This window comes from Channa argus, chromosome 1, assembly GCF_033026475.1.
Source record: "Channa argus isolate prfri chromosome 1, Channa argus male v1.0, whole genome shotgun sequence".
NCBI lineage: Eukaryota > Metazoa > Chordata > Actinopteri > Anabantiformes > Channidae > Channa > Channa argus.
In genome coordinates, this window is record NC_090197.1 from 11,582,685 (window position 1) to 11,600,840 (window position 18,156).

Here is an 18,156-nt window from a genome sequence, read left to right on the forward strand (position 1 = left end):
AACATGTTTAAAACATACTCACTCATCTTAAAGTAATAAATAAATAGTAACGAAAAAGTACGTCCCCTAATATTGTGGGCAATTTAACCACAGCTTGAAGTTTCTCTTGTACACAATTAGTTGATTAACAAAATATGTTTGGGCAACAATTTTGATAACTTCCTAAGTGAAATTTAAAGCAAGATTGCCAAAGGTTCCAGCTTCTCAAATGTCAATATATTTCGATTTCTTTTGTCTATAAAAGATAATTAACACATTTGTTTTTGATGTGACACAATTTGAAAATCAAAGTGCAGGCCATCAGAATATGTGATAGGCATTTCTGACCCAATTAAGTTATTAATATAACAATCTACAGATGTATCCATGTTATTTGCTAATCTATATCAGATCTATGAATAAAAGTGATCCTGAGCAGATTTTACATACCCCAATAGCAATAATTGTTTGTATTGTATTAATAAAAATGCCAACGCACAGAGTACAAATTAAATGCTTTATTAGAAAATTCGGCATACGTGTACATATATTAGTTACAGTAAATGATGTTAACCAAGAAAACCAACTTTATGACGCTTTTTCCCAAGACTCTCCTCCTCTTGCAGGAGCTTCATGAGTGGAGCATGAAGAGCTTTCCCGACACGTTTACCTGCCTGGAGGTAACAAAAAATGTTTAGCATTTCTTTGCTGCGCAGCATAATTCATATGTATTAAGTAAATCTGTACAGCCAAAAATGTCCAACAATGCAAGACATGATTATTACTCAAAGGTTTTAAATGGCATTTGCCCTATAATTATTAGCTGAAAGGTGCCTTAAAGTAGTCTGACATGGAAAAAACTATGCTTATGCTATGCTTTTTGGCCTAGTTATATGAGAAGACTGGGACCACCCTAACTCATTCTCGCCAATTATCTTTATATCTTGTTTGCTTAATTCATATAAAAAGACTAAAATTGGCTGTATTGATGTTTTACGGGGGTTTGTGCCCAGTGAAGACACCACAAATGAGAGAAAACACATTAATTAGTGTGATTAGAGGTGCTGGTAGGCAGATTTTGCTACCTTTGTACAAAGGCTACTTTATGTCCCTGTTTCCAGCATTTATGTGAAGCTAAGCTAAACAGCTGGTGACTGTAGTTTCATATCTTCTAAAGTAACTTTGTAAAGAAACACATTTCCCACACAAAGATGAAGTGATAGTTTATCATAAGAGCTGTTCCTTATTTCGAGGTCAACTGTCGTTGGCTTTCTACAGTAAAAGTTAAATAAAAATAAAAACTGCTTATCAGCTGTACTGAAAGGAGTCCAGATGGCTGGGGCTAATCGCTAGACTCACCTCTGTCATTTCAAACACGCTCTCTGGATCCAGGCTGCCCCCACCCATCTTCCTCACGCAGGTGACTGTGCCCTTGTTTGTGACAGAGATGATGAGGCTCGCCACAGAGCAGGCCTTCTCCTGCAGAGTCGCGTCCACCACATGTCTGTGGCCCACCTGCAGAAAAATAGTCGTGTATGTTTATGTGTTTTGTGTGGTAACGAGATTCCGCAATACTTTATGTTTGAGTATCTACAGTGACGTTACCTTGCACAGGGTCACAATGCAGGGTACATTTTCTACATTAAGTCTCACACAGTCATACGGGTCATCTGATAGCTCAATTTCTTTCCCTCCTTCATTATCAGCTGAAATATTCACTCGGGGGATTCTATGGGCAAAGCAGTGAGCGTGTCAGCTATCAGAGACAATGGGAATAAAGGTCCCATCGTAAAGACAAACACTAATTTGATTCTTACTTTGTGTTGAAGAGTGCGGCTTTGATGGCTATTGAGATGGCATCGTACAAATTTCCGTCACACTGCAGAAGCTTGAAAAAAAAAAGTTGACAAAGTATTTAGAACAAAGAAGCTGGTCTGACTTATTCTTTCACCCTTACTACACAGACACTTTACAGTGACCAGCACCTTAGCAGAACCACAGTAGTAGCTACATGGATTTCGTCAATTTGAGCAAATATCCCATAGGCAGAGGTGAACGTTGAACAAAATAGTCCATATTGATGCAAATGGATGAGAGAGGTGAGCAACAATTGACCAATGAAATTGGTATAACACTGCACAATTCAGGAACATGCAAGGAACTTTGTATCTAATAAGAGTGACAAATACGAGATTGTGTGCTTGATCATATTTACATTTAGTCATTAAGCAGAAGCAGATGATTTATTCCAAGTGTCTTACAAGTGAGAGAAACACCCACAGAAGCAACCTAGGTTTCAGTCTTAAAGTGGGAGTATAAAGTGTGAAAGATGCTGTTGGGCATCGTCACTTACCAGCACATCAATATAAAGCACCCAGCAGTGTTCTCCAGCACTGATACAGAGGCTCTTCAAGTCCACACTGTGTTTGTTGTTGAACACTTTGTAGAGCGTGTTACTCAGCTCTGTCCCCAGCTCCTCGCCTCCTCTGCCCTCAAACTCAGGGGTTGCATTTGCCGAACTAGTAACGTAAAGAACAAACAAGTAAATTAACATGTACTATTAGGATGTGCGTGTGCATCAGGGATTTAATTATGCCTTAAATCAGTGGAAGTGAGGAACAGACAGTGGAGAAAGCACTAGAAGCTTCTGGTGGAAAATGTGTAGTTTCAGTGGAAACTCAGTGATTTCTGTGGTGTGTTGGAGACACCTCAGAGACAACAGATGACACAACACTACCTCCTAGTGGCAGGGTGCATGTAGTGGTGCAATAAAATTGACTATGAAATGGACATTTAGTTTGGACATTTCATTTCAATATGCATCAAACCTACCAATCAACAAAGAACTCCAAATAGCCTTCATCTGCCACCATGGGCCTTGGTTTTCCGATTTCAGCCTTAATCCCAACGAGAACTGCTGTGTATCCCTAAAAGAAAGACAAACCAGACAAAACCAGGGAAAGATTCCCTGAAGGTTAATAGTTTGGCTGAAGAGTCTCTAGCATAACTAATAAGTAGATGCATGGGGAACCGAACCGCATAACGAGCTTGGTCCATAAACATCCAAACACGAACACGGTAGTGCTTCTGCTGTTGATACTGCATGTTATAATTACCAGTGTGACTTTGGCGGATCCGTCTGTATTAGACACCACATCTGTTTCTATTTCCATGTGTCTGTAGTCCTCACACCCTCTTCCATCCACTCGCAAATCATCCTGATGACAAGAACCAACATGTCAACAGAGTTGGCAGATGCTAACTTGGTTGTAGATCGCAGTTAAATTACTGCTGAGAAATTCCTCAAAGTAATTTAACAAACAGGGCTCGTGGACTAAAGAAGGTTAATAAAATCTTACCCGTATACCATGTAAAATGTACACCTTCTCAGCCTCGCTGACTTGTACTGTTGCCATAATGTAAAAACTCTGGCTGCATGTGTGCCTGTCGCTCTTCTTCTACGAAATCAAAAGACGACGAATATTTGTGTTTGCCTGGTTTGTGCACCGGGACATCCCGGTTGTTTATATGAACGAGCCCTGGATAGAACTCCGCCCAACCGGTGCAGACAAGCTCAATTACAGAACGAACAAAACGACTTGAAGACTACTGTCAAATAACACGTCTGTGCCCATAGAGACAGACATAATCATCTTCTTCTAATTTTCCTTTCGGCTGTTCCCTTTCAGTGGTCGCCACAGCAAATCATCTGCCTCCATCTAACCCTGTCCTCCGCATTCTCTTCTCTCGCACCAACTAACTTCATGTCCTCTCTCACTACATCCATAAATCTCCTCTTTGGTCTTCCTCTAGACCTCCTGCCTGGCAGCTGAACCTCACCTTCAACCGATATATTCACAGTTTCTCCTCTGAACATGTCCAAACCGCCTGTCCTCTCTGACTTTATCTCTGAAACATCAAACATGAGCTGTCCCTCTGATGTCCTCATTCCTGATCCTGTCCATCCTCATCTCTCCCAAAGAGAACCTCAACATCTTAAGCTCTGCTATCTCCAGCTCTTCCCCCTGTCTTTTCTTCAGTGCCACTGTCTCTAAGCGAAAACAAAATGTCTTATTAAAAAAAAAGTTGTCACCAATTAACCTGAGATTCATTCTTTGGACTATGTGAGTAAAAAAAGCAAAAAATTCATCAGATTTTGAGATCATGTGATGATGAGCTCCTTAAGAGGCGGCCATGCATAAAAACCACACCACACTAGTTTACATGCAATCAAACCTCCAACAGAGGGAGGAGATTTCAACACTTCAGAACTTTCCTGACAATCATTAGGTTTTTAAGAAGAAGTATCAAAAATAATTCTCGATTCTTAACAGTACTCCCAATTTCATTTAACAAAAAGGAAATATTTATAGCTAATTCCGCGTAACGCTGCTTAAGTTTCCATAATGTAATCAAATAGCGACAAAACCATCTCCCTGCGTGAATGACAACATTCATGTTTTCAAGGGTTCCCACAATACTTTTAACGTTCAGATTATTACTTTTTTAAATACTTGTCATACGTGTTAAACACAAAAACACTAATATCCATCTTTAAGCTAATAGTAAAAACTAGTATGTTATATGTTTTATAAGGCTCATTTACAGAGCCTTTGGGAAAGCATTACCTGACAGACCAAACCCAGGGGTCTAATATCAGGGCGGAGGAGGCAGACTTCCTGCTTGGCTCAGCTGCGTTTTGTTATCCCGTTTCCCGCAGGTCTTCCTCGCCGTCACAGTGAAGGGAGCACCGGAGTCGCCAAACAATGACAAGCTCGTTAGCCTACGAATAATAAAACCGATTTAACCAGTCGTCGACAGCGAGGCGGCAGCGAAAAGCGGGACCCGAGCCCCGGGGCTGCAGAGAGCCGTTAGCCCCAGACCAGTGAGGTTAGCTGGTGTTGAGCTAACAGGCGGAGCGGCGGCGGAGAGTCTCACTCAGTTTGGGGTGTTTTAACTTCAGACTTCCAAACTACGTGAAGACTTAAAAACAAATTTTAACACGTCGGGAAAGAGCGAGGTACGTGGTTAGAGCTAGAAACGGTCACTCACGAAGGAGTTTAATGTCACGTATAATGTAGCATATAAATGCTTTTAACTACTGGAAATCCAGGTTTCAAACTACTTCCTGGTCGGGTTTATTGCATTAGCACTTTCTGGAGGCAATTGATTCTGGCCTGATAATGTCATAAGGACGCCACACAGCCCAGTGGATATGACAAAATAATTATTCAGGCAAATCAGAGGTCGGATTAGCGCAAAACAAAACAAGGGGCAAATGTGCGCTGTCGAAGATTTGTTTTCCAACACTTTATCCATCATAACTATTGAGCTGCAAAGTTTGTGTTGCAATATTACCATAGTATTTACTGAAGAAGACGTGCTTGTCATGTCCAGCTTAAATCGAGGGCTCGATTAACTGTCATTTGTTTATGTATGTATTTATTTATTGTGTTAGCCAAGTTGCCAACGTAAAGGTTTACACAGAGTGCAATAGTTACACATCCTGGTGTAGTATGCTGTCATCTGTCATTACGATCAGGTACGACGGGTGCAAACGTCAATCAAACCTTTTACAATATTTTGCATTAACATACAGCTGCTACAAAACGACTAGTTGAGAGAGAACCAACAATTTTGCTAATCGGTTAAAATTTGTAATAATGTTTCAACTAAAACTTTCTAACTTAAGTTATCCTGGTTACAGCTTGTGTGTTTTTTTTTTTTTAAATCAGTGTAAATTACAATAACCGGACAGCATTTAGACTGAAGGTTGAACTGAACAAGCATGTGTTTTGTTGAGCTATTTCAAATATTTTTATAAGCAAAACAATAATAGAAAATTCTAGATTAAATTTTTAAAAAAATATATACTAATTAGTTGCAGCCTAATTTATATACAGCCACAAACTTGCAGAACCTGCTGGGTTTGCTGGGTCTGTCTGTGTTTGGTGTTTCCGTTTAGAAGAAGAGTAATCAGCCTCATCCTCTTTGTGTAGCACTTTTCAAAACACAGCTACAAAGTGCTTCAGAGTTAAAACCTAAAAAAGGTGAATGACAAATTGACAAACCCAACAAATTTTGTAGTAAACCAAAAAACAAATACACAGACTCTTAAATAAAATATTTAAAAAAAATCATAGAAAGTTAAAATGTAGAAATGTAATTCTCTACTGTCACAAATGTTTACAGGTTGAAGATTTTTGCACTCCAACCTACACAAATCATAGTTATCAAATATGTGATAACTATGACCATATCACTGAAAGTTCATCATATCACAGAAATTTATACAGAATTAAAAACTTCTAACATTATGATTATCATGTAAAACATTGCCAAATGACATTAACAGTGATGTGAAAGGACATTTCAGTTTGAATGAACTGTTTATCATATCAGGAGGTCAAATCCCTCTGCCCAAACATATCGCTTCATGCTTGGCATCTTGCTGCCATCATCACTCACTGTTGACAGATGCTCCTCAAAGGATTTCTAGCAGCAGGGAGTATAATATATCCATAAATCATTAATTGAATATCTGATTGGGCCATGCATGCATTACGCTCCAGTATAAATCTGTTTTCATGTGGTGTAACTAATATTAAAGCACTGCAGAGGCATCATCATATTGGCATTTCAGCTTTCATTATGAACTCATGTTAATAGTTATTGTTAACAGCTCTTTTCTTTGGGTTGACAGAATTCGAGAAGGAGCTTCTCTTACAATGAAGTCAGTCAGTGCTAGAAAACAGCTCTTCACCGACAATAATCTCTAGACTCATTCTCCAGTCTTCTATACAAAAGAAACTATTGACTTAGCTCACACTAGTTACTTTGGTTTTACAGTTAGTTAGTTGAGGTCTTTAACATTTTTATTGTTTCACGTTGATTGTCTGCATTTTCAGCATACATAGTCTTTAGGGCCATCTCAGCTTCTTTGTTTCTAATGGAGGGAATTATAAGATCAATCCAAATAACAAATGCATTACAAGTTGTTATCAAGAGTCCCCCTCACTGGAACATGTTTAATTTATAGTTGCTTCTCTCACCTGCAATATTTTACATAGTGGTAAATACTGGCATTGATTATTAACAGCAAGATGGCTAAAATAAGACCTATTTTACAAGGATTTGTCCAAGCACTTGTAGTGAGTTTGTTCTTTTGTCTTACAGTGGTTTAGACAAGTAAATAACCCTAATAATATTTCCTGTGCTGATCAAGAAAGTAGCAACGTCAGCCAACAATGTAAAAGCTGTTGTTAGAGAAGTCAGGCGCTTCATGTGCCCTCTTTGTCTTGGTTTCACATGCTTGACATTTGAGTGGCTGAGCTGAGGAAGTCCTCTTGTCTGACTTGACAGTTTGTCGCTTGCATGTCTATTTTAAGGCTTTTCTTTGATTCTGTTGTTTTTATGTGGCCATTACTGATTAATTAAAATGTAAGCAGCCATTGAATGAAGTACTGTAGCTGGAAATTTTGACTTATGTACATTTGAGTAGTTTTATCTAGATAAAAAAAACATCAGTTTTCTGTATAAAATTCTAAAGTACCGTAGTAAATGCAGCTGTCAAATACTGAGGAGTAACAAACATTACATTTAAATACTCGTTACTCGAGCAAATGTACTTAGTTTTACTGATTACCCCCACTGGAGCCAAAACAGATGGTATTGTAGCCTAATCCTCGACTGACACACCAGACCACCAAGATGACCTCTCTCTAGTCCGACTTCGTGCTGTGTGATGACAAGCGTGGGGAAAAGGGTCAAAAGGCAACACAGCAGGATTTGGGTGGGTCATACTGCCTTTAAAGTCTTTAAAGCCAAGGATCTCATTTTTATCCAGCGCCTCTGTTTCCAAACAAAATGAATGTGTAGAAATTAACTGCTAATTCAACTGATTTAGGGGCGACTGTGGCACAGAAGGGTAGAGTGGTTGTCCACCAATCTCACAGTTGTTAGTTCAATCCCCGGCTCCTCTGGTCACATGTTGAAGTGTCCTTGAGCAAGACACTGAACCCCAACTTAGTTTCTCCCGGTGAGTGTTGGCCAGCTGCATAGCAGCTCCCCCATCGGTGTATGAGTGTGTGTGATTGTGATTGTTAATGGGTGAATAAGAAGCAGTGTAAAGCGCTTTGAGTGCCAAATGGGTAGAAAAGCGCTATATAAGTGCAGACCATTTACCATTTACCATCCTCTGTTCATTTAGACACTGGCTATGTAGTGTTCATTGTGTAGGTCTTGGCAGGGTTTGTGTAATCATTCATGTTGGAAACAGTTTGTCTATCCTTTTTTTTTTTCAATGTAGTGTCTATGAGGCTTGACTCAGAACAGTAGTACATTGAGCTAAAGGCTAAGATCATCATGCAAACATACTTGATGTTTAGTAGGGGGAAAGGTCAAGATCAGGAGGTCACCAATCAGGAGGTATTGTCTCCAGGAGATCACATCTGTCTTTGCAGAATTTCATGGCAATCTACTGAATATTTTTTGAGCCTGGATCAAAGTAGTGGACTGACCGACTGATGTCAAGGCTAAAAAGGATCTAAGTGAAATTTAGACATTTCAAGAAATTATTGTTATAATCTGTTTTGATGGATTTCATTTCAATGAAACAAAGCATAAAACACGTGTAGCATCATCTGATTTAACCCACTAATGAAAAATTAGCCTCACTGGCTGATGAAAGGGTTTTTTTAGCTTGGCGTGGGAACACAGAAAGAGCAGTGCCTTGAAGAGTTTACAGAGAGAAGAAGGGCATTTTTGGATGAGTTAGACTTACTCTGTAATGGTCTCTGAGATGTTTCAGTTCAATCCAGAGATGACTTTGATTAATTGTCTCCCAGACACTCTGTAATTATGCTGTATTATTTTCATTCTGATTAATTTCCTGTCCTCAGGGAAGCCTGCTTAACTACCAAGATCATTGGCCAAGCCCCATTTAATAGCAACATAAAAGTAAGATAAGGATACCTGTCAATTGAGCTTAATGGACAGATTAAACCCTCAGGAATGACCATGCAACTACACTCAGGTTTTAGTGAGAAGAGAGATCCCATCATCTAAAGGGAAAAATCTTTTTTTATTCCAGTCTGTGTTATCTACATATAACAGTGAGGTATATTTTTGGTTTTCTGACATTTTGGCCCATTTGATGTGACAGCATCATTGTCTGCACACACTCAGACCTCATCAATTCATAGGCCATGTATCCAGGCAGAGCTAACCTCACACAGGCCCGGTGTTGCTCAGGAGGGTGTTTTCTTTAAGCATTATTTGGTTTCCCTTCTAAGGCTAAATGGTGAACAACACCCTTTAAATCCAACAATAGCCTCCTCTTTTCCCTGCGAGAGGAATGTGGATAAATTATGTAGCCAGATGGGAGTATATCTATCAGTGTTTGTTTCTCCTCCTGTTAATGCTTCCTCCTGGGCTTTGTCTCAAACCCCACCTTATTAGATGCTGTCTTTTATATTCCTTGATGCACTTGGTCTCTTTAAATCAACTACTAATTATGTATCATGATACTCTTGCTACACGGGTAGATAATTGGCAGAAATTTAAACACGATTGCTGTTTTTATTTTTGGCCTATGGGCTGACTGTGGCGCAGGGGGAAGTGCGGACCATTTACCAAGCGTTTTTTTTTTAACGTCAGGTTTAGCTTCTCAGCAGTGAGCATTTGCCATTTTGAATTCAATAGTGAGTGTGTTGATTTATTTTTTTTTTGCAGTGTCAATTAGAAACATTTTAGAGTATATACGGTTTGGTAATCAGGTGATTAATAGATGGTGGAAATACTGGTTAGTTGCAGCCTTGCACCTTCAATGACAGCACTCAAATCCCTCGTCTTATTGTCTAATTCCCTTTTTTCCTTCATTTTCTCCCATTTCTCTGCTTTCCCTCATCCTCTCCATCTTTTTCTCATTACTTCTCTCAGCATGTGGTTAGAGTTGCAGGCGTTGTAGAATGAAGAGCCTGGAGCATCGCACCAGGGACATTGAGCGGCAAGCTGGCTACCTGAAGCCCGAGCACTGCGCCCCTCCTCCGCCCCGCACTGGATCTGACACCATGTGGTTCATCCGTGACGGCTGTGGCATTGTGTGCGGCATCATCACCTGGTTCCTGGTCTTCTATGCCGAGTTTGTGGTGGTGTTCGTCATGCTACTGCCCGCCAAGAACGTGTTCTACAGCCTATTCAATGGGGCGCTCTTCAATAGCCTCGCCTTCCTTGCCCTCGCCTCACATGCCAGGGCGATGTGCACCGACCCGGTCAGTCTGACTTTGATAGTCTGATCATTAGTTTAAATGTGTGTCAGTTATTTAGTGAACCACTTTGTCTTACTGCTGCACAAAAGACTTTATAAAAAAAAAAAACTTAAATTAGATTAGAGCCAAAATTATGAATTGACAGCAAAACAATTTGCACAAACAGTGCTTGTTGCAGTTTCTTGAATTTGCTGGCTTTCTTCATGTATTTTAATACTGAAGGCAATATTTGTGGGATTTTTTTCATTGTGAAGATAATTATTGCAATATTTGATTGAAATTGATTCTCATCGTATTATTTTATATTGAAATGTATATTTTGTCATCTCAACTACAGTATTTGTGGATTTGCCATCGCAATCTTGACAAAATGACGTACTAACTGCATTTGTTGGGCCCATATTTCACCTGAGTGGGGAAGAACGTTCAGCCCGCGCACTCACGGGCTTGGGTTGGGTGCAGATAGAAATGTGCGGCCTGATTCATACTCTACATAGGTATTACTTATAGTTTTTGCTATGGTTGCTTACATTTGAGCTCTTATGTTTATGATGTTTAGTTTTAAGTCTGCAGGTTAAGTGAGAAATTTTTCGGTAAGTTTAGAATTTCTTGTCCATCATGTAGCAACTCATGCAGCAGTCAGACAACTGAAATGGCAAAAACATCTTTGATACATCTTTGCTCCCCTCTGTTGCAGGGAGCTGTGCCTAAAGGTAACGCTACGAAGGAATTCATCGAGAGCCTGCAGCTCAAACCAGGACAGGTGGTTTACAAATGTCCCAAGTGCTGCAGCATCAAGCCTGACAGGGCTCACCACTGCAGGTACAACACTCACTGTGTAAATTTCTGTATGTTAGAAAAGAAAATAACCAGGTGTCACTGCAAACTCTTAAGATGTTGGTTCACTGCAGTGGGCACATTAGAGAGAAAAGTTTCTGGCACAGAAACCTCTTTCTAACTTTGTTTTTGCATTGGCTCTCTAGCCTCCCTCTGTGTGTGTTTTTCAGTGTTTTTTTTTCTTCTGGAGTAGCGTGTAGCCCTTCCCAGTAGACTGTAGCTTGATAATAAGTGTTCCCTTTGTGGCTCTTCAGTGGTTTCTCTGGGATCTAGAGGCATGAAGGTGCAAAAACACTGCAGAGTAATTGAATTGTAAAGCTTGAAAGCCAGTCTGTCTCAAAGGAAAATGAGTGTCAGTTTGAAGGATTTTTTTGCTGAATAGTCAGAGTCGTCCTTGTGGGTGCTTCAGATGATGCACTAGTCAGTAAAAACCCATAAGAATAATAAACTACACACACACAAGATGGCAGGTTTTTAAATATAGATTTCTCTCTCAAAGTGTGTCAACAAAGCATATCTGTAGATTAATTGTGACTTTGCTTTTCACATGATAGATTATGAGTTGTCAACTAGTGGCTGTTTTGTAATATTAACAACCCCCCTCCTACACACACACACTCAATCCACAATGATTGAGAGCAGTCTGGCTTTAAAAACTGTTCCAGCCTCACATTAGTCAGTGTACACAGACAGCATGGACAGAGTGTTTCTTTTTGTGATTTACTCTTACAAAAGTAGAATGTACTCTATATTGTTTTGTCATCTGGATTATGTATCTGTGTATACACAGTGTGTGCAAACGCTGCATCAAGAAGATGGACCACCACTGTCCCTGGGTGAACAACTGTGTGGGAGAGAACAACCAGAAATACTTTGTGCTCTTTACAGTGAGTCTTTAATCACCACTCCACAAAAGTGAAGCCATAATTTACTGCAGAAGCAATCGGGTTCATATTATCTATTAATCTCCTGATCACATGCTTAAATTATAAATATCTATTAAATTCTAATCGTATTACTAGTTAATTTATCCAAACACATAAACAGCTCAAATTTTTCAAATTTTGTATTATTAATTATTAGTTTCAGTTTTAAGAGCTACTGTTTTTGGATTCATCATAATAATATGATGACTATAAGTTTAAATTAATCATATCTTATTAATGTTATTTTTTTCTTTTTCCCCAGATGTACATTGCACTAATATCCTTGCATGCACTAGTCATGGCGGCCATCCATTTTATTTTCTGCTTTGACGAAGACTGGAACAGTAAGTATCATCCTCTATTATTATAGTTTAACACAGAGACCAGTGGCTACTGTGAATTGGGTAAACTCCAACCAACTGTTTCGCAAACTGTGGTCAATCATATTACCCCAAAGCTCTTCTGAATAGCCATTTTTTCTACTTTTAACCAGATCTGCCATTCTTTGTTTTAAGGCTGTGTTTATTTTTGTTTCTACATGCTGTTACGATTAGCTGACTGGGACTTTTCAGTAAAGTGTGGAGCTGTAGCAATTTATGAATTTAATGCTTTTGTCATTTAATAAGATTATAGGCAGTGGGTGGGTTGGACAAGGTGTTCAGACAATTTTCTGACCTGTTTAGACTAAAACCTTAATTGAAAATATTAGCAATAAGTTAAAGTATAATGCCTGTGATTTTCTATATTATACAAATAGTACAGCCATATTCTCTCTAAGGAAAGAAACATGTCACCCAGTTCAAAAACATGGCTTACTGATGTGTTTTTAATAGTTTTTGAACTACAACAGAGGTCTATGGCACAGGTGAAAAACTAAAATCATGTTACTGTGTTTTAGTACTTTTGTAGGATTTGTTGACTGAAAAAAAACACAGAAATTACTTCTTGTACTTCAAATGTTATTTAAAAACAGTGGTTACTTGCAGCCTATGTAAAGGGGGCGGCTGTAGCTCAGTTGGTAAAGCAGTCGTCCACGAACTATATGTCAAACTGTGTCTGGGCAAGACACTGAACCCCCAACAGCCCATTCCTGTCCCCAGTGCTGGTCCAAACCCGGTAGAAACTGGGGATGGTTGCGTCTGAAGGGGCATCCGGTGTAAAAACTGTGCCAAATCAACATGTGGACAATGATCCGCTGCGGTGACCCTGAACTTATGGGATAAGCTGAAAGCACAAAAATCAAAAACAAAAACTTGCACCCTATGTAAGATGCTGTTTGCCATTCTGCAGCTATAGATAGATAATTAAGTAGATAGATAACTTTATTCATCCCAACGGGAAATTTGCAGTATAGGGTTTTACCCAGCTAACAAATTGCTTTTTAATCTTTTCTTTATCAGAGTGCAGTAACTTCTCTCCACCAGCAACCGTCATCCTCCTCATCCTCCTCTGCTTTGAGGGTCTCCTCTTTTTGATCTTCACTGCGGTCATGTTTGGGACTCAGATCCACTCCATCTGTACCGATGAGACGGTGAGTGAAAACAGCCCTAATCTCACACTTCACCTCCTAAAATACAAATTTCATGTTCTAAACAAACCAACCAATGTCCTTCAGCAAACTTTAAAAAAAAAACTAAACAGGGTGAAAAATTTAAAGGTGCAATGTATACAACTTAGTGGCATCTAGCAATGAAGTTGTAGATTTCAACCATCTTAATGCATCTTGAAACATGGAGCAATATGTCATATAGCACTTGCATATTAAGAAATTTAAGGCACCTGTGTTTTACCAGCTGGTTGCAGCAGTAGGAGGTGTATAAAATAATGTAAAACCCCATATATCATTGTACAAATGAAAAACCAAACAAACAATGGATTACATGCAACATCAGAAACAATAGAATAATAATCAGATCACAGATGTAAAGAGGAGCAGGTAAAACACTTACAGCCTCCACACAGGTTGGGTTCACCGCCTACAAGGATGACTCACAGTGTCATAGTATTCACAACAAAGCTCATGTATTCCAGGTTACTGAAGCCTGCAGTGCTCTGCTAGTGTGTGTGTGTGTGTGTGTGTGTGTGTGTGTGTGTGTGCGCTCTTATACTGAGAGTGAGTCATCGAACCCTGATTAAGACCCTTCAAAGGAAAAGAGAAGAATGCAAAACACGATTTCATTTTTAGTTTAGCACAAAAAAATTTAACCAATCAATATGCAGAACGCATGCACATCTTTCTTACGCAGGTGCTTACTCCAAAAATAGGTCATACAATTTGTTTCACTGACACACAATCGACTGCTGCCTTTTAAACCTTTACTGCATTCAGAGTATGTTTCGAGCCCAAACTGACTCTTCAGGTGTGTCTCATCAACTAAAGGTGCAGTCAGACCAAAATTCACTTTCCATTCATGTATGTGCAAAATGGGGTGAGAAACATTTGCTTGCAGTCACAGATTTACCTGGGTCATTTGCAAAATCACAATGTTCTCCAATGTGCAGCCAGTTTGTGAGAGGTCATGGGACAGACCTTTATTCATGAAAATAATTTTCCTGTTTTACTGTAAGAATGTTGACATAGGTTGATGAAGGTAAAATGTCTGATAACACACCGTTAAACTGCTGTTGTTGCTAGTCTTGTTAATTTGTGTGGGTTATGTTTACGGCCTTGTTTTCTGGACCTCTCTTCCTTTTGAACGCACCAAGTGAGTATGTTTTGCCAGGGGGGGTTTGGCTTAGCTGCACCCTAATAGTGCTTTTCCACTGCAGATGTAGTACCCCTCTCTATGTAGAAGGTTGTCATAGTGATACCACATAAAACAGCTAAGCCTTCAATCTGACAAACACCTGAACAATGGGGCATATCAAGGAAACAGTGTTCTTGTTTCTTGGTATATAGAAGGGAGACAAATTTTAACCCTAACCTTATCAGAAAAGGTTGAAGGCAGCTGAAAATTGTATTTTTTTTTTTTTTTTTTGTATTCACGTGCATTAGTCTTATTTTTGTCTTATGTCTTATTCTTATATTTTAATTGTCTTCTGTTATTATTATTATTATTATTATTATTATTATTATTATTACCTATGTTGGCTATGCCAACTTCTTATCAACTACTCAATTATATATAATGCACTTTGAATTGCATTAACCTGTACAAAAGGTCATATATTAATAAAGATCTATTGATTGAGACTTTTAAAAGTGACATTGTGGTAGTGATACTTTTCTCTGACCACTCAGTAGTCTCTGGGGTTTTCACATCATCTTTTGGTATTTTCTTAGCTTAATTAGAATCTTGACAGAGGTTATACCAATAAAGTGCCAGGGTCCGGTATCAGAATCAGAAATACTTTTATTAATCCTCGAGGGGAAATTGATTTCATCCCAGATGCTTCAGGCCAGAGTAGGAAATTGTGCATAAGAACACTGCATATAAACATAGAGGGATAAAATAAAATATTAGGGTAAAAATGTAATCGGAGTATCAGATCTCAGAGGGAGGAGTTGTAAAGATTGATGGCCTGATGATTGAGGGCTTCAATGTTCTTACTACAGTCCAGTTTATTGTCAATACACACTCCCAGGAATTTATAATCCTCCACAACATCCACACTGTGACTCTGAGTAGACACTGAAGCTACAAGTGCCTTGGCCCTCCTCACATCCACTACCACTGCCTTTGTCTTTACCACATTGGGCTGCAGATGGTTCTGCTCACAACATGTGAGTTATGTGGAAGTTATTCACCACAGTCCTGTATTCAGACTTGTCACCCTAAGAAATATAATGGTTATAATGCTAAGAAAAAGCACCGATAATGACCAAGTCCTTCTCATCCCTCTTGGTCTGTCTTGGAGATGTGTACTAATTCTGTTGTGAAACAGACACAGCTCAGCATTCTGTTGATATCTGTTCTCACATCTTCTCTCTGTCTGTTATGTGTTACCACCGCAGGGCATCGAGCAGCTGAAAAAGGAGGAGAGACGATGGGCCAAAAGATCCAAATGGATGAACATGAAGCTGGTGTTTGGCCACCCGTTATCTATAGCCTGGCTCAGCCCATTTGCAACACCAGACCATGGCAAGGCAGACTTGTACCAGTACATAGTGTGAGCTGAGCTCTGATGTTGTGGACTAATCACTCCTTCTATGCCTTCCTTTGGGCTGGGCCCCAACGAGCATGAACTCCTCTCGACCACTTCCACATTTTCTTTCATTTATGGATATTTCAGGCTGTTATGTTATAAGACATTACATCGTTTTTTTTGTTTTTGTTTTTTTATTACATATTGTCACCTTTTCATTCTATTGTTTCCCTCTTGGTGCTGAAAGAGATTAATGAGGTGTGACTTTGCAAAAACATTTATAGAGAAGAAAACACCATGCAACAACTTGACAAGAAACACTTAATAATTAGTTTTGCCTTCTTTGGAATAAATATCAAGCACTACAACTGATAATTTCCTGCTTTCAAGATAAAGCAACGGGAACTTAAGTCCAGAATGTTTTCACTTGAACCAGCACTGTCTGATGTTGAGACAGTCTGTAAGCAGCTTTTAGTCTGCCCATAAACATGGAGTCACGTCACCTCATGTTTTGCTGTATTACTGACATTGTAACACTCTTTTTTGCAGAATGCTGCAGATGACTTGCCTTAGAAACGTGCGTTCATGAGTGGTGGCATCTGCTGTTTTTATAGAGATTTGTTATTTTGCCTTTTGTGTCAGGGTGGGACGAGATAATGCTGGTTCATGCTATTTTTAAGAGATTTTTCTATCTGTCTTGGTTTCCAGATGGGTGGATTCATTAAGGTTATCTAAAGAATGTATTATGAGTATTATTTTGTCAGTTTATCTCTTATCTTTTGATTTTTAGTCTGCACTAAACCTCTCAAGCCCAAAAGTTTTTTTTTAACCCAAATCATCAATATGGAATAAGCTGTTGATTCAGAAATGCAACAGAATAAAGGAAATCACTGAAAGACTGTTTTCAATGAGATACCAGCAACAGATGTCTGATTTTAATAATGCATGTGATTTACCAGACAACAGCAGAGCAATGAAATGAGCTTGTGTATCTCTTCATAAGAGGAGCTTACTGTGGCTGCTCCATCTTAAACGATTACTGTCTTTAGAACTAGTGCATGTTATTTTCTTAAAATGACAGTTGTGTTGTTCTCTACGTGCAAATTTGATTGCTGTCAGCATCGACATTTGAGCTTCTCTCTTGGGGCATGTCCAAAAGTTTGCTAGCAAAGAAACACATTCAAATCAAAGAAAAGTGCATAATATGCTTGCTGCATAGTAAAAGCAGTCATGGGTTTTTCAACATGTTATGGTGAAGCAGCAGTGTGTTGGATTTCCATTCAAGTAATGTGGGAGAGGAGACACCTGCCAATATTAGCACAAACTTTCAGAAATCAAAGACTATGTGTTTATTATTGCGATCATAGATATTAGAAAACATTTAAATCAAGGCACTTAAGTACAACTCCACCACCCACGACAATCTCAATAATAAACACATAGTAGAAATATCACCTTTCTCACAGTTTCAACCTAAAAGCGGAGAAATTATAACTTGGTAAAAGTAGAATTCATGGCAGAGCTGCTGTATTGGATTGTACTGGTGTATCTAATGTGACTGATCATTGTATATCCTCTATATTTTGTAGACATATGCTTCCCAACTTATCTTATTGTGGAGAGGTAGCTTTTCAAAGTGTTTTGAAGAGGATTGGAGTGGTTTGATTTGAAGTCTTATGCTAGTGGTAGCTTCAGATGTATGGTGTAGCTTTAAGCAGTAGTTACTAAAAAAATACCAGCCATAATCATTAACACAAATCTTAAAGATTAAAACTTCTTAATCTCTCATTTGACATGTAGTATTGCATTGCAAATAAAATCGTAAGAGAACAATTAACTTGTCTTTTCAAATCAGCCAAGCTGTATGATAAGATAACCATAAGAAACACGGAGGTAACTGTGTAGTAAAATCTAGTTGACCCATTTGCTTGATAACCACAGTCACCGGCTCTGATTGAGTAGTTTGTACAGTTCACCAGCTTTTTTCTTTAACTGTTTAGATGCAAGTACCATTCATATAGGCCGCATGATGTCTTTGGTTTAAAGGGGGATAAAATAAA

The 18,156-nt window shown here is 38.9% G+C and overlaps 2 protein-coding genes across 4 annotated transcripts; one reads left to right on the forward strand and one right to left on the reverse strand.

Annotated features, from left to right (window-relative positions):
* Positions 1–482: 482 nt before the first annotated feature.
* Positions 483–4,747, reverse strand: exosc7 (exosome component 7). 2 transcript variants are annotated; one of them, XM_067497152.1, is made up of 8 exons: positions 4,608–4,747; positions 3,096–3,197; positions 2,812–2,906; positions 2,333–2,498; positions 1,797–1,867; positions 1,585–1,708; positions 1,339–1,494; positions 483–653 (listed from the first exon to the last, which is right to left on the reverse strand). In XM_067497152.1, the coding sequence occupies exons 2-8, from the start codon at positions 3,150–3,152 to the stop codon at positions 549–551; spliced, it is 774 nt and encodes a 257-aa protein (XP_067353253.1). In that variant the 5' UTR covers positions 3,153–3,197; positions 4,608–4,747; the 3' UTR covers positions 483–548. The 2 variants fall into 2 exon arrangements, with proteins under 2 accessions (XP_067353253.1, XP_067353243.1); XM_067497142.1 differs by lacking the exon at positions 4,608–4,747 and adding an exon at positions 3,339–3,495.
* Positions 4,748–4,857: 110 nt separating this feature from the next.
* On the forward strand, positions 4,858–17,018 carry zdhhc3b (zinc finger DHHC-type palmitoyltransferase 3b). 2 transcript variants are annotated; one of them, XM_067497128.1, is made up of 8 exons: positions 4,873–4,999; positions 7,636–7,771; positions 9,919–10,250; positions 10,945–11,069; positions 11,875–11,971; positions 12,273–12,354; positions 13,411–13,541; positions 15,966–17,018. In XM_067497128.1, the coding sequence occupies exons 3-8, from the start codon at positions 9,948–9,950 to the stop codon at positions 16,122–16,124; spliced, it is 897 nt and encodes a 298-aa protein (XP_067353229.1). In that variant the 5' UTR covers positions 4,873–4,999; positions 7,636–7,771; positions 9,919–9,947; the 3' UTR covers positions 16,125–17,018. The 2 variants fall into 2 exon arrangements, with proteins under 2 accessions (XP_067353221.1, XP_067353229.1); XM_067497120.1 differs by lacking the exon at positions 7,636–7,771 and having other exon boundaries at positions 4,858–4,999.
* The last annotated feature ends 1,138 nt before the right edge of the window (positions 17,019–18,156 follow it).

What these genes read in the sequence shown, in the direction of transcription:
- exosc7 (XM_067497142.1), bottom strand. Translation starts at nt 3,395, where the DNA reads ATGGCAACAGTACAAGTCAGCGAGGCTGAGAAGGTGTACATTTTACAT. An exon ending in ACATTTTACATGGTATACGG is followed by an intron (nt 3,198 to 3,338) that starts GTAAGATTTTAT and finishes TCTTGTCATCAG; the next exon opens with GATGATTTGCGAGTGGATGG. An exon ending in TGCTTTATATTGATGTGCTG is followed by an intron (nt 1,868 to 2,332) that starts GTAAGTGACGAT and finishes TTTTTTTTCAAG; the next exon opens with CTTCTGCAGTGTGACGGAAA.
- zdhhc3b (XM_067497120.1), top strand. Translation starts at nt 9,948, where the DNA reads ATGAAGAGCCTGGAGCATCGCACCAGGGACATTGAGCGGCAAGCTGGC. An exon ending in AATACTTTGTGCTCTTTACA is followed by an intron (nt 11,972 to 12,272) that starts GTGAGTCTTTAA and finishes CTTTTTCCCCAG; the next exon opens with ATGTACATTGCACTAATATC. An exon ending in CTTTGACGAAGACTGGAACA is followed by an intron (nt 12,355 to 13,410) that starts GTAAGTATCATC and finishes TTTCTTTATCAG; the next exon opens with AGTGCAGTAACTTCTCTCCA.